The 24,759-nt window shown below is 48.5% G+C and overlaps 2 protein-coding genes across 4 annotated transcripts in view; one reads left to right on the forward strand and one right to left on the reverse strand.

The window, feature by feature from the left end:
* Window positions 1–2,396: 2,396 nt before the first annotated feature.
* LOC135809754 (uncharacterized) overlaps window positions 2,397–24,759 on the reverse strand; it is a 78,080-nt gene continuing 55,717 nt past the window's right edge. Inside the window, exons 8-9 of the mRNA XM_065323175.1 lie at window positions 3,599–3,726; window positions 2,397–2,917 (exon numbers count right to left, since the gene is read on the reverse strand). Coding sequence (XP_065179247.1) covers window positions 2,779–2,917; window positions 3,599–3,726 — 267 coding nt within the window. The 3' untranslated portion in view covers window positions 2,397–2,778. The remainder of the gene's footprint in view (window positions 2,918–3,598; window positions 3,727–24,759) is intronic.
* LOC135809753 (uncharacterized) lies at window positions 11,549–24,396 on the forward strand. 3 transcript variants are annotated; one of them, XR_010552233.1, is made up of 5 exons: window positions 11,549–11,921; window positions 14,039–14,140; window positions 16,603–16,667; window positions 23,420–23,474; window positions 24,233–24,396. XR_010552233.1 is itself a non-coding variant. In XM_065323173.1 (4 exons), exons 1-4 carry the CDS (start codon window positions 16,036–16,038, stop codon window positions 24,257–24,259), a joined length of 321 nt encoding a protein of 106 aa, XP_065179245.1. In that variant the 5' UTR covers window positions 15,980–16,035; the 3' UTR covers window positions 24,260–24,396. The 3 variants fall into 3 exon arrangements, 1 of the variants encoding a protein (XP_065179245.1); XR_010552234.1 differs by lacking the exon at window positions 14,039–14,140 and having other exon boundaries at window positions 11,559–11,921; XM_065323173.1 differs by lacking the exons at window positions 11,549–11,921; window positions 14,039–14,140 and adding an exon at window positions 15,980–16,209.

A 24,759-nucleotide genomic window follows, 5' to 3' on the forward strand; every position in this document is an offset into this window, starting at 1 on the left:
TCCTTCTGACCTTGCTCGACCATTCTTTCAATTGACAACTGATAACCATCAGAAGATGTTCATGTACTGCATGATGTAGGAGATCTCCAAATAGGTTCGTTGTTCTGAAAATGCGTAGGGGTACCTGGCATAAGTAGGATATGACCCTCGTAGTCGGGTTATACCGTACCCTCATATAAATCCCTCCTGCTATCGCAGTCGGGATTTATATTCAGCCGGTATAACCCTCTGACTCGGGTTATATCCTCTACGTATATCAGTATTAGAACACCATCAAGACGACAAATTGACCAGCAGAAAGACAGAAAGTTGCACTACAAATACAGCAGCTGTATAAACATAAATAATTGAACAGAAAACTGTGTAACTGGATCCCACCAAAAACAGTAAAAGCATCCCAAATAGTATGCGCGTACACATATACATGAAGGAGGCTATGTTGCCACCATACACTGGCTACGCACACGGACATCATTCTGGAGAGCTGAGCATCAGCGTGCGCACACACCCACACACACATCTGCATGCACGCGCGCACACCCACACATGCGCATGCACACTCGCGCGCGCACACACACACCCACATATACACATGCACGCGCGCACACTCCTGCCCTGTGCTGTCGAGCCACTGCCACAAGGGTTGCGTGGGCCTCGAAGGCACCGGAGAGAGAAGAGGAGAACGCAGTCCCAGAGATACACACACACGCACACACACACATGTACACAACACGTGCAAGTACACACGTGGCAGCTTACTACAAGAGAACCACACAAGTTCACATGTGGGCATGAACTGTATTCACAGTTGGTCATACTGTCTTGGGCATATGAGGGAGGAGCAGGAGAGTGAATGAGTGACTCAGACACAATGCGCTTCGACATGCTAGCACATGCACCGGTTTCGGACAGTGGCAGAACGTGACGGAGAGAGAGAGAGAGAGAGAGAGAGAGAGAGAGAGAGAGAGAGAGAGAGAGAGAGAGAGAGAGAGAGAGAGAGAGAGAGAGAGAGAGAGAGAGAGAGAGAGAGAGAGAGAGAGAGAGAGAGAGAGAGAGAGAGAGAGAGAGAGAGAGAGAGCACCAGCGTTCCAGCTCAAGCTCCAAATTTCTAGTTGCTTCTCCTGGTCACAGTAAACACAGAACAGGGCTCAGGCAGTGCCGAGGAAGTGCTTGTACTTGGTGCAGTGTCGTGAGCAGGATAAACTTCCAACATCTCTACACAGTGTAGCTCTTCAGGCGCACACGAAGACTCAGAAACCGGAATATACTTTACATGATGATTGAAAGTCCAGCAGCACAACAAAACTTCCAAGGACTGGTTTGACACTAGCTTGCGTCTCATTGGCGTGTGCCCAGCCAGTTTTGGAAAGAAAGAGTAGACGTTCATTCCTCGTTCAACCTGCAATGAACTGGAGACAACACAAACCAACAAGACGACGATGGTTGTCATCAGCTCATGTGTTCACCACCGCAGTGCTACCATTCACTTTCCTGCTCCAAATGCACTACCAGGCTGCATGGTACTACTGTCGTGGACATGGAAATCCGGTCGCACGTATAGCGGCCCCAGGGCGCTGGCCATGCAGCCGTAGCACGGTTTATCATGCGCTGCTGATGGTCGCATTGGATCAACATGTGCACTGCATGCAACGTTCTGTACGCGCTGAGGGCGCCGGCCCCGGTCAATCGACTGGATTTCCATGTCCGCGACAGTACGATGTGTCGATAATAGACCGTGATTTGCATTTTCCAATGATTAGGACTGGTATTATTTCTATTTTTCACACTTAGAAAGAAAACAAGGGGCAAGATTTGATATGGATTATGTGGTTGTTAGCTATGTCAACATTTGAAAGAGGGTTGCAACCGTGATAGCACTGCAACATGAGTTTAAACCTACGTATTGCATGGTGTACTCAACAGTTGGCGAGCAGAGAATTTCGTGCCGAATTCCGCCCCAAGGTTGTGCACAGCAAACAACTTGATATATCATTAGCCCTACCCTTGTGCTATACGTACCCGTTGTACCGATCGAGCCTGAGCCCTCTACTCGACTCCACGGTCCAATGACATTCGGTCATCATGGCCAAATTCAAGTCACTCAAGTGTTGAGAAGTGTCTACGTCGTCGCACACAGCATGTGTCGACATACAAAAACATGTGTACGATAGAGAAAGAACTACTGAAGAGCAACCAACTGGTTTCAGCATTCTCCTTCAAAGGATAGGTCGGTGGCATAGGGCCAAAGCCGGACAATAGTCGGAAATTCTCAGCGTTGAATTTCTACAGGCTGTAGATACCTGGAAAAGCTCGATTTCCCGCCACGGAAAATAAAAAAGTCTTGATTTGGGGTGCTGGCGCTTCGCCTGGAGAGTGGATTATGAAACATTAAGTGAGAAGGCTTTTCAATGTAAAATCGTGGCAGATTAGTATGGAAAGGTAGTGTTTATGTGCTGGAAAGCTAATAAAATGAATAGCGAAAGTCACAAACGTAATAAAAACAATACATAAGTATTTCTAAACAATTGAACCAGTAGCCATTATTCAACCATGCCCCGCGACATGTAACAGTTAGCTCCTGGCATTGAGCTGCACTTTCAAATTCAACTCTGTTGAGTTTTTTTGTCACTCATTTTATAGCTATCATTATTCTGTTCGGCTGTTGTTGCTTTTGGGTGATAGAAAAGCTATACATGCTGTGCATACACCTGTGCCTTGCATTGATGTCTACGCGGAGAAGACCCTAATGAAAAAATCATAATGATAAAACAAGACCTGCTAAGGAACAAGTTCAGCCGCACTGGGCACATAAGTTGTGTTGAGGAAACCCGGGTCCAGGGAAGAGTACTGCGCACAAGCGCGTTCGGACAGGGTATTCTTGACTGCAAAGCCACCTTCCATCATGAAGATCTTCAGCCTGTAGACAAACAACAGTAGGTACATGTACCACACTTCAAGAACCACATGAATTGTGTTCCACTCCTTCATAAACTTGCAAATTGTGTTTTGTTTGCCCATAAAATATGAACCACAGTACATGTACTAGCACCGCTATAGGATCTCTCCTTGGGAAATCTGTTGTGCAGCCGCTCTTTATCCCTGTCATTGTGCAGAGCGTTTCACACGAAAAAAAAGAGAAATAGGTCCAGTTTGCATTTGTCGTGACTCAAAGTTTCAAGCCACTGCAATCATCAGACGACAGTGCGGTGGCATGAAACTTTGAGTCACGACAAATCCAAACTGGATCTATTTATCTTTTTTCCGTTTCGTGTAGATAGATAGATAGATAGATAACAGTTAGAGAGAGACAGAGAGAGAGAGAGAGAGAGAGAGAGAGAGAGAGAGAGAGAGAGAGAGAGAGAGAGAGAGAGAGACAGAGAGAGAGACAGAGAGAGGTTCAGAAGAAAACTGGAAAAGATGACTCTCACATTCATTTTCGGGGACATGTAGAGAAGGACATCAACATTGGTTAATGCTCTGACATCTCACATCAGTCTCGATTTCCCTTCCATATCCGTTATCACACACTTGCGTCATCTTTTTGGAATTTCTCAGCATCAGACACAATAATGGAGCAGTACCAACAGAAATGACTTACCAGTCTTTAGTTAGATGCAGACCATCATCATCATATTTGAATGCGGATGTAAATCTTTCCTTCAGGCGACCAAGAAACAGAAGAAAGTCTGCTCTGGCATTGGTGTCGAGGTCTTTATTTCTCAGCTCCTGGGAAAAAAATCACATCAGAAATATACACCAGCACGTTTTATATACCTACATACATACTCCCGCGATTAGTGCCCCAGGGGCACTATTGTTTCAATGTCCATCACTGATGGGGCACTATTGTTTCAATGTCCATCACTGATGGGGCACTATTGTTTCAATGTCCATCACTGATGGGGCACTATTCAAGAAAGGGCACTATTCAAGAGAGGGCACTATTCAAGAGAGGGCACTATTCAAGAGAGGGCACTATTCAAGACAGGGCACTATTCAAGAGAGGGTACTATTCAAGAGAGGGTACTATTCAAGAGAGGGCACTATTCAAGAGAGGGTACTATTCAAGAGAGGGCACTATTCAAGAGAGGGCACTATTCAAGAGAGGGCACTATTCAAGACAGGGTAATTGCCTACAATGCCGGTTTTCCTGGTATACTACCGGAAAACTAGGGTAACTACCGGCATGCCGGGGATTTTTGACTTTGATCGAAAAACTACCAGAATTCGGCACTGAACCATGAGTGGTCAAAAAAAGGTTGCTTTCTGGTGTGACAAGGGCACATGCGGCCCTGCATTTCACAGAATAACACATGTAGGGGCGATCTGACAATGAATAAACTCAGGTTTTGGTCCCATAATGAGCAATAGGTTAGAAATGAATAAAAAGATTGAACAAAACTTCCAAAACAATGCGCACAAAATACGCAAAAAAGACTAAAAAACTGCCCACAAAAACGGAAATGGCCAAAATTGGCGAAAAACCAGCAAGATAAGGGAAAAAGCGAGAGAAAATTAATTAAGGGAAACTGGGTGTGTGACTAAGGGAAATTGCTTTGGCTGGGTTGGCAAGTACGAGAGGGCACTATTCAAGAGAGGGCGCTATTTTTCAATGCTGTTAAATTTACGTCATCCCGTCGTTCAGAACTAATAAGAAACCCATGACCACTCTTGATCAATTACAGGCAAGGTTTGCTAGAGCTCTACTAAAAAGAAAAAAAAATTGCATTTGATTACACTTCTTCTGAATCTGTCTTAAATTCTAAATGCTCCCTAGAATCACTAGCTTATCGTTGTCAAATCATCAGTCTCACCACTTTTCACGGATATGTTTTCCATCATCGTGATTACCTTGCTGATTTACATTTCAACATTACGAATAGTGAGCGACGACCAAATATAATCAATCTTCCCAAATTTAAACCATTGTCTAAGTTTCTCTTCATGTTACGAACTGCTATTCGGTTGAACATTTTTAGCAGGGGTTGAGCACCGTATAGGCCTTGACGGATTATGCTAGCATAATTTTTCGCATAATTCCTACCAAAATCGAATAAGCGCATAATTCGAGGCAAATTGCATACGAATCGCATAAATTGGAATAATCCAACTGTTCGCATCAAATTCCATACAGTTGTACATGTTCTACAAGTACAAGTATAAGTAGATGCACCAGGAAGTCGTAGGTTTACGACTCCCTTGATAACATTATTATTATTATTATTATTATTATCAAATTTTTGATAGGGCAATCCCCACAGGCCTAAGGCCTTCTTACAGGGTACCCTAGAAATGAAAGTACTGAATTACGGAATAGATGCAGGGAAGAGCATAAGCGGACTGCAGCAGGGAGGGCATTCCAACGGTCGGAACCGATGAAAGAAACTGAAAAGAGACCGAAACGAGTTTTAGCCTTGGGTAGAGTCACAGACGAAGATACCTGGGAGCGAGTGCAGGAATTGGTACGAGTAGAAGTAGAACGAAGGCAAAAGCAATCAGTAAGGAGAGTAGTAGTTACCTGATTCAGGACACGAAACACTAAGATATAGAGTTTGAACTGATAGCGCACAGACAAAGGGAGAATGTGATGGCGTGCATTAATAAGGGATACGTCAGAAAAACGAGGCATACTGAACACAATGCGTAGAGCTCTATTACTAAGACGGACTAGACGGTCATGCAGAGTTACTGACAAGCAGTGAGCAAATGAGTTGCTCCCATACTCGAGTACGGTCTGAATGGAACAAATGTAAAATGCACGCTTTGCAGTTACCGTCATGTGATCTCGGACCTTTCTGAACATGGCTAACTTACTTCCAACTTTCCGCTCTAGTTGCCTAACGTGCTCTCCAAAGGAGAGATGTTCGTCGAGTATAATGCCAAGGTATCGAATGTGTGCACTAGGGTTGATTGTGACCTCACCCAGCTGTAGAGCCACGCTAGGGTCAAGGGGCTTGCACTTTGACCTGAACACGACAAACTGCGTCTTGGAAGGATTCAGCAGTAAGCCTCTGGCCGCCAAGAACTCTTTCACTTTCACAATGTCTTCTGTCAACTCCTTGCACAATTGTTTGACGTTCTTGCCAGCTTTGTACAGGGAGACGTCGTCCGCGTACTGTCGAGCCTTGCAGTGCTGGGGTACAGATGGGAGCTTTCTGACTGACAGATTGAAGAGAGAGGGCCCCAAGACGGAGCCTTGCGGAACCCCCCTGTTGCTGCTATATGTAAGGCCTTGCTGTGTCTTGGTGACCACACGTTGCTTCCTGTGGGTAAGGTAGCTACAGAACCACTGCAAGGCAGTGCCACCGACACCGATCTCCAGAAGTTCACTCAGTAGAACTTCATGACTAACTGTGTCGAATGCCTTAGACATGTCTAGAAAGGCAGCTACGACATAATCACCATTGTCCAAGGAGACCATCCAGTCGTTGATCACGGGAGTGAGCAAGTCCTCGCAGGAGTGGCCTCTGCGGTAGGCAAATTGCTCAGCAGGTAGGGGTAACAGTGGTGGTGGTGCATTATAGATATAGTACATTAGTTGGTCGTGTACAATATGTTCCAGTAGCTTAGACATGTGGGACAGGAGTGATATTGGTCTATAGTTGGATGGGACTGACTTATCTCCACGCTTGTAGATAGGCCGCACGTTTGCTAGTTTGTATGTCGATGGAAAATCGCCAGACGTAAGAGACTTGGTAAATAGTTTGGCTAAAGATGGGCATGTCCAGTCCACTGCAATCAGTGACGGTCGTAGCTAGGTCGGACGGTGCGTTGACCCCGTTGAACTTTTGCTGCTACAATACAACGCCCTCCTCAAAAAATTCCCCTGTTATTTTGCACAGAACCATCATAATACATTAGGAGCATATGTGAGCATGATGCGGCATAATATGATAACTTTTAGCATAAAAATAGCATAATTCTGCCATTTTTTCAGCAATGCGAAAAGAATAATTTCACGAAAATATGCGCATAATCCGTCAAGGCCTAGTACCGTAAGAGAAGTACAGCCAGTCATATTGTCATGTTGAAATACTACAATTTGACACAATTTGCACGCTTGGAGGTGAAATACAGAAGGCGAGTCGATCCGCGTATGACCAAGAGTGTACACCAGTGTTAGCTCCCGGCTAAACGCAGTCCCCTCACACTTCCAGAACACAGGGTTTTGTAGTAAGGCCACACCAAGTTATTTCATTGTTTCTCGTCACCTGAAAATCTCAAAAGGAACGCGGGCGGGCGGAAAAAAAACAAAATAGGGTTTGAAAAACAAAAACTGCTATTTACACTACAAAGGCCCAATTTATGACCTAAAATCAGACTATACACCACGCGTGACAGTCAATTGCAACATACAGCCATAAAACCAGGCTCCTGCACCAAAACGGTGCACTGTCATGCACTGTCTTGACTTGTACCGGAACTGTGTGTAGCAAAGAAGACGACCAGGTCGTGTGGTGGTGTGGTACTTGAACTACCGGTATGCGTACATACACGGTGAAAAAGTCGTCCTTCGGTTCGTGCACTAGCACTGCACTCCAGATTTGACGCCGCGCGTACTTTTACAACGCCTTTTTATGCGTGTTTACCGGGACGCGAGATTTTTTTTTTGGTCCAATCCTCAAGAAAGGTACGCGCACGGTGACGAGAAACAATGAAAAAACTTGGTGTGGCCTAAATTAAATTAAATGACGGCTTTGAGCATGCAGCAAAGCCAAGTTAGCCCACGCATGCACGTGTTTTGTCACGGTTCGTCACGCGGCACATGAATAAAAAATATTTTTTCCGAAAATGGTGGATGAAAAAATAAATCTTGCGTGGCCGCTTTGCCCTGCCTCGTGTCAGCAAAGCAACTTCCTTGTCAACAATTTCTGTCATCCAGTTAGCCAAAGTGACTCAAGGTTGTGTTTTCTCCGTTTTCTCCTTTGTCTCTCCGCCAAGCTGTACAAGAGTATTAGTTGTGCTAGTCTGCGTAGACAAGCGCTGACTCGTGTGAGCTGGAAGCGCTTGAAAATTCACAACTTCAAACAGCGATCGATCGCGCTTGGTTGAAATATTTATTTGTTGCGTGGGCAGATAGAGTAGCTCATGGTCGCAGTAGTGAATTTCCTGGAGTTCATGAGGCCAAGCAAGAACTACTCGAAGCAGAGGACCAGGTATTTAGGCCTCGACATGGCGAGTGGCGTTGACGCCAACTCAGAAATGGCTGTGCCACGGATTACCTGTCAAAAAATCTAGCCAAAGAAGTAGACAAGGAGCAGAGGCATTTACATGGACAACGTACGATGGTGGTTTGCAACATGCTACTACTGCTGGAGCGACGTTGAGTGCAGGGACGATCGTTGATCATCTACGTATCAGGTGTGGTTGTCAAACGCTTGTGGCCTTTGATGTGGATATGAAGATTTTATGCCCACTGTGCGTTCGTTATGCACCACATCTGCTGTGCACGTGGCATTACCCTATCTCAGGGAGAAATCATCAACCCAGTCATTCTGTGTAAAACTATTCCTGATAGCTGTGCAGGCCAGCACAAGAACCAGTACGCTGCACTTAACAAGGTGCTTATGTTCGTGTGCTTGATGGTCAATGGAATGAGTTCAACTGAAAGCAACGGTTCCGCAGGTCTTCGACAACCTCAGCAAGGTGGTCGGCCCAGCAACAGTGGTGACGGTACTTGGCATAGAAGTCGACAGCGAGGACCAGGTGATGCGGCTACCTGACAAGAAGTTATTTGCCTTTCTAGCGGCTTTGAGGGAGTAGTCCACGCGCACTAGCTACACAACGCGGGAACTGCTGTCGCTGATCGGAACCTTGTCCTTGCCGCAAAGGTGGTTCCTCCTGGCAGGACCTTCATCCGTCAACTCCTGTATCTTAGCTGGACAACTCTCTCAGTCTCTTCAGTCAGTAGTCAACATCAACACAAAAGCTCACTTGGACATCGAATGGTCGCGCTCCTTTGCCGCAAACTGGAATGGCCAATCCTTCTTCTACGATGTCGAGTTTTCAAAGTCCCCTGACCTTGAGCTATTCACGGATGCCTCTGATGTTGGCTTCTGCGGTTTCTATCAAGGACAATCGTTTTTGGGGCAACGGGCCGCTGAGATGCAGCATGAACCTATTGTGATTACTCGCTTCCGAGAACTGGCTTCCACAGCCAACCAGTGCCTGGTGCCAACTCCTCCGCTGAACTCGCCGCTCTGATTGCTGCCAGCAATGATCTCATGAGCGACTCAGACCTTTAAGCCCGGTATTTGCGCATACATAATCTGATGTACCCAGTTTCGGCTATGGCCGAGTTCCGGTCCCTGACCGCTACTGCCGGCAGCTCACAGCCAGTGTTTCTGTTCGTCGACGGCGGCTACTTCTCCCGAGTTTTCTCGACTAGGATCCTCAACTGCAACCGGGTGAGCTCCCATTCTGTGCGCATTGGCGGGGCCACACTCATGGCTCACCGGAGTGTCTGTGAAGCAGCCATATGCCGTGCAGGCTGCTGGCGAAGTGCAGCATCCGATCACTATGTCAGGCGTGCAGCCGGTATGCCCTCTGTGCAATGGCTAGCAGCAAAGACTGGAACAGCCCACGCCCATGTGGTGTTGAGAACAGAAGTGAGGTACATTTGTAGTGTTGTACAGTGTTGTGCCTTCCGCTTGTTGTGCAGTCCTTGTGCCGGTGTGGCTCTGTGGGTATCACTTAGGGGTTTGCCATGGTTACTTGCAGGAAGTTATGCTAATGAGCGATGCCGTGAGAAATGCTTGGTCGTAAACACTGGTTTTTGGGAGGGTCAAATGCATTTGCCTCTCAGTGTTGTGCTGTACTGTCTCAGTGTTGTGACACCTGTATGTTGTTGTGTGGTTGACCCGCCGGTTTGAGGCATGGGTGGTCAACTGTGTATGTTGTATCGGTGTGTTCCCGTTTGAAGTTGCCGGGCCACCATATGGTTGACCCGCCAAAAATGGAGGCATGGGTGGTCAACTGTGTCTATTGTATCGGTGTGTTCCCGTTTGAAGTTGCCGGGCCACCATGTGGTTGACCCGCCGATAATGGAGGCATGGGTGGTCAACTGTGTATGTTGTATCGGTGTGTTCCCGTTTGAAGTTGCCGGGCCACCATGTGGTTGACCCGCCGAAAATGGAGGCATGGGTGGTCAACCGTGTATGTGTATCATTGAAGTTGCAATACGTACATTGCTGTGACTCGCCCGATTGCTGTTGCCGGGCACCTACGCATTTATTTGCCTACTTGTGAAGAGATATCTCTTCTGGTTTATTGCATAATTCTTGGCTCAATGTTATCCACGGTGTCGCTCGATGCAAAGTCTCGTAAATATTTATCAGACAAAATTGAAAAAAAAAACTATGGCAAACCCCACTTCCTTGTATTCTATCTGCCTGGTGTACACGTGTCCACGTTTTGTACGTTTGGCACGCACATGCGTGCGTGTGTATGTGAGAGCGTGTCTGGATAAATGTGCATATTGATGTTTTGGTTGTTTTAAGTTTTATTGTGTGTATGCGTGCATGCATGTGGGTTAAATGACGGCTTTGAGCAGCAAAGCCAAGTTAGCCCACGCATGCACGTGTTTTGTCACGGTTCGTCACGCGGCACATGAATAAAAAATATTTTTTCCGAAAATGGTGGATGAAAAAATAAATCTTGCGTAGCCGCTTTGCCCTGCCTCGTGTCAGCAAAGCAACTTCCTTGTCAACAATTTCTGTCATCCAGTTAGCCAAAGTGACTCAAGGTTGTGTTTTCTCCCCTCCCTCCCTCCCTTTAGACATGACACGTCGGTATCTTATGCCACATGACGAGGCCCCAAGGAGGGCGGCTCAGGGTCAAATGCATTTGCCTCTCAGTGTTGTGCTGTACTGTCTCAGTGTTGTGACACCTGTATGTTGTTGTGTGGTTGACCCGCCGGTTTGAGGCATGGGTGGTCAACTGTGTATGTTGTATCGGTGTGGTCCCGTTTGAAGTTGCCGGGCCACCATGTGGTTGACCCGCCGAAAATGGAGGCATGGGTGGTCAACTGTGTCTATTGTATCGGTGTGTTCCCGTTTGAAGTTGCCGGGCCACCATGTGGTTGACCCGCCGATAATGGAGGCATGGGTGGTCAACTGTGTCTATTGTATCGGTGTGTTCCCGTTTGAAGTTGCCGGGCCACCATGTGGTTGACCCGCCGATAATGGAGGCATGGGTGGTCAACTGTGTATGTTGTATCGGTGTGTTCCCGTTTGAAGTTGCCGGGCCACCATGTGGTTGACCCGCCGAAAATGGAGGCATGGGTGGTCAACCGTGTATGTGTATCATTGAAGTTGCAATACGTACATTGCTGTGACTCGCCCGATTGCTGTTGCCGGGCACCTACGCATTTATTGCTTGTGGCTCAATGTAGCTGAACCATCGGACCTTATTTGTCAGCTTGGATCACGTGATCCATCCAGCTGCCGCGTGCGGCAAACAGCCCAAATAGCGCTAACTCTGGCCTGCGAGCGTTTGCTGCGACTAGCGCACTAGCGCTCGTGACATACACAAACGCGCTAGCCAGAATGCTTTGACTTTGATGGCTTTCAGCTTCTATTTTTTGAAAAGTAGCGCGCTCAGACCAGCTCGCTCACTCTTTTCCTCTTCCATTTTTTAGGGCAATTGTTTTGTTTGATAGACGAAGCTTAGGGTCTCTTTGGGTTTGCAACCCTTACCCTCCTGGAAAAAATCATAGTTGCTAGACTGCGACACTTCAGACCAGGTACTATTAGAGCCGCTAATGGACGACGAGCTATTTTCCGCTATCCGGAGCTCAAGCATTTGAGCCGCTAAATGGACGAGACTCCTGGGGTAAAGGATGCAGAGAATGAGGAGAAAACACTCGTATGGAGCAGGGAGTAGGTATTGTACTACTTCCTGGTATGGAGCACTGAGAAGCGGTAAGTCTTAGGGCAATTCTTAGCCAGTAATTACTTTCTCGCCATAGTTATGTTCTCGTTTTTCGTGTCTTCTGTAATGCCAGTACACGTACACTAGCAGTACGACTACACTGTAGGCGAGAGTCCATAAGCCAGAGTGTGCAGCTCTCCATCTATGCAGCATAAACAAATTAATGACAAATTTCCTTTGCCTAAGGGCTGGGTTCCACTGCCGCTCCGCCGCACATCATCCACGGCATGAAACGTCATCATTACGAGCTGGTCCAGCGAGGCCGCGGCTCATCACCAGCTTTCGCTTCGCTGCTTGATACAAAAAAATGCAAGCCGCGGTCACGGCTTGCATTGTTTCCCGCACTTAATTGTTTTATTCGGGGGAATTTTAATTCGTTGCACAGGCCAGAACACGAGTATTTTTTTGGATTTCACGCGCGCGCAGGCAGGCTAAATGTCATCAAAAAACGTCGAGCACGATCGCGGTACCGTGAATGGCGAGTGTCACTGGAACCGCGCCGCTCTGCTGCATGCAGCCAAGTACCGTGGAGCAGCGGAGCTGCGGAGCCGCAGTGGAACCCGGCCCTAACCAAACTTATAGCAATTTGAAAATGTTTGACAATTTTTCATAAAAAACTTGACAACATTGTTCTTCTGTAGAGTGCCGCTGGCAACTCCATCGATGAACTCCATCAATGAGCGCAGGGATAAAGTTTAGAAACCCTTCGATCGAGAACGTGTTTTCAAAAAGGAAGCACAAATATGCCGCGTAACTTCCCCTCTAGTACTGTATGGCCCCATCAAAGCCACTCGCTGACTACTTACCAGTAAAATGGGGTTGGACGGTTGTCAGATTAGCTGATATGTTTTCTGCCAACACAACCATAAGCAGTTGTCAACTCTCAAGACTAAAAGAGCTTGCGAAGAAAGTGAGAAACCTTGGCTATGAAAGCACATGAAGCATCAGAACATAATCGAGCAAACTTGGACCTAGATTACCAGTGTCTGCTCCAGAGCCAGGTCAGTGACCCTGTTTGTGAGTACTTGGACCTTTTGGAAAAAGAACACTGGGTTACCTGCGACCCGGTCGGAAGTCCTGTCGAGTACTATACTTTTTTATACCGTTCGAGGGTATACCGCCACTGACAGGCTGCATACGCGTGCAGATGCGTGCGGCCAGAGTGCCCAGTGCGAGTACGTTCATACATGTACATGTACAATCATGTACATCAGGAAGTCGAAAGTAAGTTTACGACTCCCTGACACACAGTAGCCGCACTTGAACGCATCTGGCTCTGGCCCAGTGTTGCAGGAGTTGTGCCAGGTAGACGTGTACCCGGTTTGTGTTAAATCTTAGAGCAGGTACTGCATACCCTATCATATCTGTGTACATGGGTATACAGAGTCAGTGTTGTTGCGTCCCACTCAGCACCCTTCTGGTTCATTTCGGCACCAGCACTCTTTGCGTATGCAGAGTTGAGTAGAGTGCACGTTCGGACCACAAGTACACTGCAGCAGCTAGTAGCAAACCTAACCTGTGCCGTGATGCACGGCACGTGTGTGCATCTACTTCATCCCTGAGTAACACACCTGGTATATTGTGCACAATAGGGCACAGTAAATAATCAGCATGCATCGCAGTTTTCTGCAACATATTCCTGAAGTCACTTTACACCTCAGAAGAATTGCGTCGCTGACTTGATTTCGATACCGGTTTAGTTTCTCTCTGGGTCATTATGAATCATAGAAAACCCGTCATACGATAGGTTCAAGCTAAAGTACCGTATCACCATAGTAATTCCTGGAAATTCGGTGTGTTTTCTGCCTTTTGTTAAACAAGCAGCAATGTGCAACAGAAATTACCATGGTGATACAGTAGATTACCGTGTGAAGCGGTGTGAGATGCAGCAAAGGTGAGCTTGTTACTGTGAGTCTATGCCCTAAACAATAAACTTTGCCGTGGGATGATTATCCTTGGGCTGCACACTCTGCACACTTATTGCTAGGTATATCATTGGTCTTGTTCGAATCGTCCATTACGTTTGCAGCTGTTCAAACTTGTTTTGTTGTTTATTATTTTATTGATTTATTTATTCTACTTGCCTTTCCTATCTTCTTGTGTTTAGCATTAGGCGATTTGATCGCACGACAAGAGAGGAGCTGATGGACGATCTCTCCAGTGTCCCTCTTGGTTCGGAGCAGCGCCGAGTGCCGACGTTGGGACTTGGGTAAGGATGAGTGTTCCCTCATGTTTACAAGTTATCCGTTTTGTCCAACACTAACGGTTATATGCAGAATACTGCTGAGTCAAAAATGTGCATCAATTAGCACAAAAACTGACTGATGAGATCCTGGCATTCAACGACCTGATGCTTAGCTGCATCACGTTTATATCCGTTAGTGTTGGACAAAACGGATAACTCGTAAACTGATGGTCCTCTTTTTCAATTTTAATCCTTGGCTCTCCATCCGAGTTCCCTTGTGTGTGTAGCTATTATTATTTTTTTGGTGACAGTCAATTCTTCAGACTTTTCCCGTTTGTGTCTTTCCCTCAAACTAGTCAATATCTTTATTTACTTATTTTTTTGCCCAGGGTCTACATTCTACCTTTATTTTACTTAGACTAGGGTTAGCTGCCCGTTTACCAGTACTCATCCACACATATGTGCACATAGAGTCTACACAGAACTCTATCAGTAGATATTTTGTGTATAGGGGGTTGTCTATCCACCGAGATAGCACTATATACTCCCATTCTGTGTGTTCTCTGGTAGCTATGTCCCTTGGAGACTATACGGTGCCAGTGTGGTGACCGAGATCAGGCGTGTCTGCACTGGCATCGTCAACTTTGCCTACTGCTACGTGCTCCCCAGTGCTCCATCTGTGTCCTGTAATTTGTTTGGGGAGGGGGGGGGCAATACCGGTACTTCAGGTGCAGGGGCAAGGGGGGAATGGGGTGGGGGGACATCATGCCCCCAATGAACCTCTCCAGGCGTTGTTCTGGAGTAGACTAACCATAGGCGGAGTGTACACATGCAGCGCATAGTTTGGGAGCTAGAACGCGATCGGACTCAGGCATATTCAAAGGCAGTCTATTGTGATAGTAGTCCTGGACTGATCTCACTATGATGATATAGGTCGTGCCCAGCATCACAATGCCAAACATTATAAATGACTGTTTTTTTTTGCCTGAGGGGCTAGATGAGCATGCGGCTAGACTGCCGATGGCAACCAACAGGCTCAAGGCTGTGTTGAGACTTCGTGTGAGCGACCCGAGTCAATTGTTTACTCACCATGACTAGGCATCGCATTGAGCATCGTATGCCCACTAATATAATAATTATATTATGTCACTGTTCTTAGTCGCACCGGTGGCGCATGCCCGTTTTCAGGAGACTTCTCAAAACACATAAGCCCTGGGTCCTGAAGGTTAGGCCTTTTGTTAATCTAAATAGTCCTGGCTACTATCCTGCTGAGTTCACTGACTTTCTACTGAACCCGTATGTATGTGAGGAAAGTACTGTTCTGACCTCAACTGCGGATTTCATCAACTTGGTAGAAGGTTTGCCTGTGTGGGACGATCATTTATAATTGAGTATAGATGTGACCAGCCTTTACTACACCAACATCCCCAACGAGCCCGGTTGTCGTGGTATATCACACACAGGTGTACAAGGTGGATGCCCCTCGCCCTTCGTACATGGTTATTAACAGCAGTGACTTCCTTGATGTCAGTCATTCGGAAGAAAAATGAGTTTGTGTATGGTAACGATGTGTTTCGGCAGATCCAAGGGACTGCCATGGGTTCGCCTGCAGCAGTGGTCTATGCCGACATTGTTATGCTGTATTTGGAGAAGCAGTACGTTTTGCCGATCTTAGAGGGGGAGGGTTTAGAGGTTCAGGTTTATAGACGCATTATCATTGCATGGTTGCGAAGGTCAAGTTCAGCGCACTGTAGATAGGATTAATAAGTGTTCGGCCCTCAAGTTTTCTCATGAACTGGCACATGATGGCATTGATTTCCTGGACACCACAGTTTTCCGTAGTAAGGGATACATGGCCTCATTTCAAGTTCACCAATCGTTTCCTGTATCTGCTTGTCGGTAGTAACCACCCCTGTAGTATGGGCAAAGGTGTGTTCACTGGGGAGTTGATCCGTATCCGTCGGTCTTCGACCCTTGACCACCACTACGAAGCTGCTGCCGAGCGGCCGAAGCAGGCTTTCCGGGCCCGTGTATACAAGCGCTCCATCTTTCATCTTTCAGACCCGTACACTAGGAATGGATGCGCAGGGAAGGTATGTTGGTCAAATTGGCATGGGTTTGGGTTATTTCTGTAGTTGTATACAGTGCTCCTCATTGTATTTACCTGGGCCCGGCCTGCTGTCCTTCGCCCGTTGGTCTTGAGGTCCAGGTGTAATACCCCTACCATACAGTCCGGTGGCCAGCGCGGTTGTTGTTACACGGTGGAACATCGGCAAGAGGTTGCTTGCGCGTTTGCCTCATGCTCAGTGTCCTCAGGGAGTTAGTATTTTCCTCCTGTTTGGATTTTGCAGTGTCTATGGTGTCGGTAATTGAGTCTTTGTTCTGTATGCTTTTCTGTGGTGTGTGGCTGTTGTTCACACATCTTTATTTGACTTGCTTCCTGGTGTGGTGTACCTTTTTGTTTTATATTGGTGTTGGTCTGGTAGAGTTCTAGCATCCGTAGCTGCCTCAGGGGGTGCCACTTCTCCCATCAGCGTCGACTAGTCCGCCGGTACGTGGTGCTATATTACGTTAAGTTGTCTGTTCCATCCTGTACGGGCTGTGTTCTGCTGACCACACAGTCTGGGTCTCCATACTTTGCATGTTCTCATCGTGTGTAGTGTTCACACGTACATATATGGACTGTCACACCCATATGTTGTACATGTGGCTGCACGTGTTGTCTCTTTGTAGTACCTGCTGCTGTATTTGTGTCTCTGTGATGCTGACCCGTACATGCTGCTGCGCTGCTTTGTTGTATTGCTGACACGTGCACCTTTTTTGTGCTGATATGATATCGAGTACGCCACTTTTTGTGCTGATGAGTGCACCACTTTCCGATATCATGTTTCCTTTCGCCATGTCAGTTGTCAGTTCTCCCGTCGTCTCCTGAAGTGTAGTAATGAATAGCTCTCTCTCTAGCTCTAGAGAAAAACCACTTGACTAGTCCGTTTGATGTGTGGCGTGGCGAGGGTATAGTAGAAGCAGCTCGTTCTCCAACTGAGACGACATTTGGCGCCCAACGTGGGGCTCAAACCCACGACCCTGAGATTAAGAGTCTCATGCTCTACCGACACATATATGCACGCGGCACCGTTTGTGCTCCTATCCATTTACATATGCTGCTTTCCACACCTGTGCTGACAGTCGGTACGCAACGACTCTGTACGCATGCACGCACACCATTACATTCTGTTGGCATCATATTAGTGAGGTTTTGCATTCCAAAATTCGGCAAAAGATTCGGCAAGCGGGGGCGAGGTCGAAAATGCACACGAAGATGCGGCATGTTTGTTCGGAAAAAGCTCACTTTGCCGAACATATTTTTCGGATGAATTTTCTTGTGGAAGAGCGCTAGCGCGTGATTTATTCAAAGAGGTTTCTTATCTTGGCATGGCTTCGCAGGCGTCTTTGACGACATCAGCATCGTCAGCTACCTCTGATTGCTCCTCTCCACTGCCTGTCTACTCTCTTTCGCCGGGAGTGTCCTCACGGACATCCAGCAGCTCGTCCCTACGTTAGCCAACACTGGCAACGATCTCGACGGCCTCATAACCGCCGCCGCCGACTACTTTCAGTCGAAGCAGAGCCCCAGCATGGCCCGCTTCCACTTCCGGCAGGTCACCCAGCAGCCTGGCGAAACGTTAGACACGTTTTATACTCGTTTGCTGGCATCGGCAACGACCTGCAGCTTCGCCGACGATGCCCAGAAGAACGTGGCTCTCTGTAATCAAATTGTGGCAGGATGCACGTCCGATCCACTCCACAGAAAACTGCTGGAGACTGCGTCCCTTGATCTCGCCAAGGCGCTCAAGGCCGCCAGAGCATTTGAAGCGTCAGTGAAACAGACGACGGCGTTCCGGCGCACACAAGACTCGATCAATGCCCTCCGTCATCAGCCACCGTTCTACAAAAGGACACAGCCGCCTCCTGCTACTGTTTCAACTCCGTCGCGTCGACCGATGCAGTCTTCGCCACATCCAGCTGCAAACTCGTACCACCAGCCACCTGCCCCAGTCGCCACTCGCGCTCCAGGCCGGCGGGAATCCAGCACATCGCTCTGCTACCGCTGTGGAGAGCCAGGCCACCCTGAGTCACGTCGCTACGCAGTTTTGCACTGTAAACGTCTGCCCATGGGCGTATCGTCCGCATCCGAGATCCTACAGCGCACACTGGACGCCATGGCTCGCTGGCCTCGACGGTGTGAAGAACGTCCACGACAACATCTTCAACTTTGGTAAGAGCGTCGAAGAGCACAACCGACGACTCGCCGCCTGCCTCCAGCGGCTCCAAGATCACAACGTTACACTCAACCGAGCCAAATGTCACAAATGTCACATCCTCAAGCCTCGGCTCAAGTTCATGGCTAGCGTCTACTCCGACAAGGGCATCCGCGCCTCTCCCAGCCACCAGCAGTCTGTGGCAACATTCTCTACGCCATCTTGCGTCAGCGACATACAGAGTTTCCTGGGTCTCACCAACTTCCTCCGCCGTTACATTCGTAACATGGCTGATCTCACCACGCCACTCCCTGCTCTCACTAAGAAAGGTACTGTTTGGCGTTGAACTGATGTTGAGCAACAATCATTTGATGCACTGAAGAAGGCCATCGCCGAAGACTGCATGCTGCAATACTTTGACCGCAACACATCACTGTATGTCGACGCATCGCCCACCGGCCTCGGCGCAATCCTGTGTCAACGCCAAGACAACGGCCACGATGCACCTGTAGCATTCGCCAGCCGTGCACTCTCCGGCGTCGAGCAGCAATATTCTCAAACTGAACGGGAAGCATTGGGTGTCAAGTTTGGCTGCCTTCGCTTTCACCACGACTTGACAAGGTGATCCACAGTTCACCGTTGTCACCGACCACAAGCCGCTCCTGCAACTCAAGGCCGTCGGATCGAGACCTCCACCATGAATTGAGCGCATGGTCCTCCGCCTGCAGGATCTCAGCTTCCAGCTCCAGTACAAGCCTGGCCCAGAAAACCCGGCCGACGTCGTCAGTCGCAATCCGCAGCCTCATCCCGACTTGCCAAACATCGGCGCACAGGAAGACACTGCGTACATACATGCCCTAGCTACAGCAGCTAAGCCGAATGCGTTGGCTCTGAAGGAGATTGCGGACGCCACCACCGCAGACACCACACTGCAAGCCATCCTTTCCTCTCTGCAATCTGGCCGCTGGGATTCCAGCCACACCACGGTCCGCCCGTACTTTGCCCTCCGCCATGAACTGTCTGAGAGTGACGGTCTACTACTCCGCAACGACCGTCTCGTCATTCCCACGGCCCTCCAACGGCTTACCCTGCAGCTTACACATGCGGGCCACCAAGATATTGTCCGCACCAAGCAACGGCTCAACAGCAATGTTGGGTGGCCCAACATGGCTACTGAAGCCGAAGCACTCTGCCGGCAATGTATTCCGTGCCAAGCAACTCTCTCAACGACACCGCTACGTCCGGGAGTCCGTGCCCACACCACCGTCCACCAAGCCGTGGCAACGAGTCTTCGTCGATTTGTATGGACCCATGCCAAACGGTCAGCACCTGATTGCCACTATCGACCAGTTGACTCGCTACCCGGTCATCAACGTGTTCAGCACGACACCCACTACGGCCGGTGTTGTTAAAGCTCTGCGCTCTACATTATCCATGTTCGGCTTGCCCGAAGAGCTAGTCTCGGACAACAGTCCTCAGTTCCGTTCTTCGGCTTTTGCTGATTTCCTCGCGCAACACGCTATCCAGCACCGCCACACCCCTCCTTTGTGGCCACAAGCAAACGGAGCAGTCGAGTGCCTCAACCGTACCATTGGCAAAGTTCTGCGAACTGCCAAACTAGCTGGCGAAGACATCAATGTTGCATTTGACCAATGGCTCCTAGCGTACCGCACCACGCCACACCCTGCCACTCACGAGGCACCGGCAACACTCATGTTTGGTCGCCCCATCCCCGACAGCATACCCTGCATTACGGCAGCCGCACCAGACTTGCCTTCAGCTGCCCACCGTGACCAGCAATTCCGCCAATCCCAGTGCGACGCTGCCAATGCCACCCGCCGGTCAAACGCCCCCATCCTCACTCCTGGTCAGCGCGTCTTACGCCGCAATGAGCAGGCACACAAGCTCTCACCACAGTGGGATCCCAACCCCTGGACCGTGGACCAGATCTCTGGGTCTACGGTGACGATCTCCAACTCAGCAACTGGCCAAAGATCGACTCGCCATAATTATGTCGTTCGTCAAGCCCGTAATTGTTGTCACACAGCCAGCCCATCACCCACTACCAGCTGAAAGTTCTGCCACCACACCTTACAAAATTACAACAAAATCACATGCAAGAAGTCCTTTCACTTTGACTACTGCTCGTTGCGTGACATCACTCCTCACCAAAGGACTTCCTGGGAATCACAATCCTAAACGGACAAATGTACGAATACCGCAACTGACTCTGTTGTTCTGCACGCCACGATCAACACGACTGCGTGCAAGACACAGCTGATCATCGTCGCTGTACTCTTCCCTGAGCACGTTACCCTGTCGCTGCAGCCTGCGACGGACATTCCATAGTTCCACCAACTTGATGGCTTGATGTTCCCATTGACGTCGACCATGCGGTGTTGCCATTGACGACCTTCAACTTCAGGTCCTTGCCGTGGTCCGCACCATTCAAGAGATGGGCCACATTTGGTGTACTTTCACCCAGTTGGTCACTTATTTTAACCTTGCCGACTTTCCACTGCCGGACTGTTGCTTCAACAACTGGCGGAGAGCACATACGCGTATCATCACTCTTCCTTGCAAACATCATTTCCGTCTCCACCACGTCCTTATCAGCCTGATCCATGCCTGACACCCCCAAGGCACTGTCCACTGTGCCGCCGGGCTGGTGGAGCGACGGACCGATTCTCCAGTGACGGTCGTCGTCCACAAGGCTGTTGGACTAGAGCTGTTCAGTGTCGTGCAATGCTATCGCATGAGCTGATTGTTTAGTAACTGGTGGTGTTAGTGGACAGTATAGTGTAACTTGTAGTTCCTTGGTCTTTTCTCTTTTGTAAAAACAAACTAGTAAGCATGAAGTTGGTTGCTCCAACGAGGAGTACACGCTTCTTGCCAAACTTGACACTTGACTGACTCACGACTGCCATCCGGAGCACACGAGGAGCACGTCGCACCTTCCGCTCGGCAAACCTGTAAGAAAGCACCACTCCCTGCTCAATACACAGTGTTTCGGGGAATTCACCCCTCATCAGTTGAGCTTGAGTAGGCTGAGGAAGATTGTGCCTGAAAAGCACCACTTATATACTGCTCTCCAGGCCAAACCATCACCAGGAGGAGTACACGCTTCTTGCCGAACTTGACACTTGACTGACTCACGACTGCCATCCGGAGCACACGAGGAGCACGTCGCACCTTCCGCTCGGCAAACCTGTAAGAAAGCACCACTCCCTGCTCAATACACAGTGTTTCGGGGAATTCACCCCTCATCAGTTGAGCTTGAGTAGGCTGAGGAAGATTGTGCCTGAAAAACACCACTTATATACTGCTCTCCAGGCCAAACCATCACCAGGGATACAAACTTGCAGAGACGCTTTGTTTCCAGCGCGACAAACACCTCGTGAAGCCCCAGGTAGCAGCGTGAGTCAGAGTCGCTCATGGAGTTGTGCTAAACAGACGTTGAGAGCCAGTATAGCTATTCACAACGCTGTCACCTCCAACAACTAGTCGCACGTCCGCGTGAGGGACAACAATACGAACTTAGACTTGAAGTTGCGACTTCGGCGGTAATAGTCATGAAGTTGGTTGCTCCAACGAGGAGTACACGCTTCTTGCCGAACTTGACACTTGACTGACTTACGACTGCCATCCGGAGCACGCGAGGAGCACGTCGCACCTCACGCTGCTACCTGGGGCTTCACGAGGTGTTTGTCGCGCTGGAAACAAAGCGTCTCTGTAAGTTTGTATCCCTGGTGATGGTTTGGCCTGGAGAGCAGTATATAAGTGGTGCTTTTCAGGCACAATCTTCCTCAGCCTACTCAAGCTCAACTGATGAGGGGTGAATTCCCCGAAACACTGTGTATTGAGCAGGGAGTGGTGCTTTCTTACAGGTTTGCCGAGCGGAAGGTGCGACGTGCTCCTCGTGTGCTCCGGATGGCAGTCGTGAGTCAGTCAAGTGTCAAGTTCGGCAAGAAGCGTGTACTCCTCGTTGGAGCAACCAACTTCATGACTATTACCGCCGAAGTCGCAACTTCAAGTCTAAGTTCGTATTGTTGTCCCTCGCGCGGACGTGCGACTAGTTGTTGGAGGTGACAGCGTTGTGAATAGCTATACTGGCTCTCAACGTCTGTTTAGCACAACTCCATGAGCGACTCTGACTCACGCTGCTACCTGGGGCCTCACGAGGTGTTTGTCGCGCTGGAAACAAAGCGTCTCTGTAAGTTTGTATCCCTGGTGATGGTTTGGCCTGGAGAGCAGTATATAAGTGGTGCTTTTCAGGCACAATCTTCCTCAGCCTACTCAAGCTCAACTGATGAGGGGTGAATTCCCCGAAACACTGTGTATTGAGCAGGGAGTGGTGCTTTCTTACAGGTTTGCCGAGCGGAAGGTGCGACGTGCTCCTCGTGTGCTCCGGATGGCAGTCGTGAGTCAGTCAAGTGTCAAGTTCGGCAAGAAGCGTGTACTCCTCGTTGGAGCAACCAACTTCATGACTATTACCACCGAAGTCGCAACTTCAAGTCTAAGTTCAAACTAGTAAGCTAACGATAAACTAGTTACACTGAGACAATTCGACTGGCACAAATTACAACAAAATCACATGCAAAAAGTCCTTTCACTTTTACTACTGCTCGTTGTGTGACAACCACCATCATCAGTGTGCGCATTGCGCCTGGTTTGGTGCATGCCTGGTGGAATATGACATAGCGGCTGATGCAGTGGGCACGTCAGGTAACACCTAACGCATTGAAAATGACTCAACTATGACTTGGTTCGATTGCAACAAACCTAATGATAGTGGTACCGAAACATTCGGGTAACCGGAGTAAGTGCCAATTGATATTTTTGGCTCCAGTCAGTCAAGTGATTCAATTGCAATACAATTATATACGTACGGTGGAACTCACTTAGTACGTACCCGGGTAAGACATACACCTGCATAACACGGTCCTCTTTTGTCGCACGGATTTTCCTCCCATAAGCGCATATTCAGATGTGTACGGATACCTTCTGTTCATGTGATTCATTGTCGCTGTGTTACTGTATGCAGATCTCACTCAGCTCTGCTCTCCGAGCATTCTGCTTCCAACACGACTTCCCGAAAGGTATGTATGGTGGCTAATAAATAATGCGAGAGTCTTTACAGATTCCAGTGCTCTCATGCCTTTTGCAAGTTCCGTTTGTAAGTCAAATGGAACATGGTTTGTGGTCAATACTTCAGCAGTAGTGGTGCGAGAATATTCGGGTGTCAAATTGCTCGGAATTGATGTATGATAACGGAGAATATACCAACATGTGAATCACTTGGAGATAGGGTTTGCCAGGTTCTGTTCACACTCACTAGGCTAGACCCTCTCGAGTATTGTACAACAGTTTTGGCCCAGGAGTGGTAAAGGGCACGGGGCAAGCTATGTCGGGACCTGCTGTAAAGTCCGCCATACACGAGCTGTACGTCTTATCGGATGGGATATACCCCTGATATTGCTGATAATGAATGGCCCAGTTTCATTGTACTGCTGTCCGCGATATTATATCCTTAGTGGCATTGTTAACTTCTCATTGCTTGTGGGGACGCATGGATCATACGTCCATCCAACACCTGCCAATCGGAACCCACCGACAACGCTGTCGGTTGGGTTGGACCACAATCGGTTGGTTTTTGAGTCCAAGATGCCACCTAGGTAGCACAAAGCATTGCTAATCTGATTTTAAATTAGCTGCGCAAATCCTGGCATACTGCCCGTAAATGCATCTAACTCCCAGGGTACTTATGAGTTTTTAGGTCTATGTGGTACTTGTGTCGCATTGGCAGCCACTGTTCCGTTCTGTATTTTCTGGTCTATGTGTCGTTGAATCTCCACAGAAAATGTGCTCGCGCATTAGGAGGTGAAAGATGCACCTGCAGGAGAATACATGCTTAAGAGAAGGCAGAAACATGCCCGGATCCACCAGAACTAGTGCTGGCAAGTCAACAGAGGCGAGTACTGATAATGTTCCAGATTGTGGTAGGATCACATAAGCAAAATTGACACTGGGAGGCACGGCGGTGGGTCAGCTCATGGCCAGCGCCAGCTCCAGTGGATATCACGTGCATCCAGTTCTAGTACTATAGTTAGGCACTTCAGTCACGTGACAGAACCTGTCAAAATTTGCTGAGGTGAGAGTGCGTACTTGCGTGGCACCAGTCAAGTGCATGCGCTAAACTGTACAGGTACGCACTATGCTTCGTTGTACGGGCTGATAGTTGGGCGCATCGTGTTGCTCTGACGTTCAGCTTTCAGTAGATCCCGCATACGTCATAGTGCGTACATTTTTGCGAGTTGTAGATCACGTACACAACCAGCAAAGAGTTTTTTCACAAAGAACTGTTGTTTGCTCGCGTTTGAAACG

The sequence above is a fragment of the Sycon ciliatum genome, chromosome 2 (assembly GCF_964019385.1).
Source record: "Sycon ciliatum chromosome 2, ocSycCili1.1, whole genome shotgun sequence".
In the NCBI taxonomy this organism is placed as follows: Eukaryota; Metazoa; Porifera; class Calcarea; order Leucosolenida; family Sycettidae; genus Sycon; species Sycon ciliatum.

Excerpts from the sequence above, each read along its gene's own strand:
- LOC135809753 (XM_065323173.1), top strand. The coding sequence starts at position 16,036 with ATGGGCAAAGGTGTGTTCACTGGGGAGTTGATCCGTATCCGTCGGTCT. Across the intron at positions 16,210-16,602 it reads GGAATGGATGCGCAGGGAAG|AGTTCTAGCATCCGTAGCTG; the intron begins GTATGTTGGTCA and ends TTGGTCTGGTAG. Across the intron at positions 16,668-23,419 it reads CAGCGTCGACTAGTCCGCCG|ATCTCACTCAGCTCTGCTCT; the intron begins GTACGTGGTGCT and ends TACTGTATGCAG.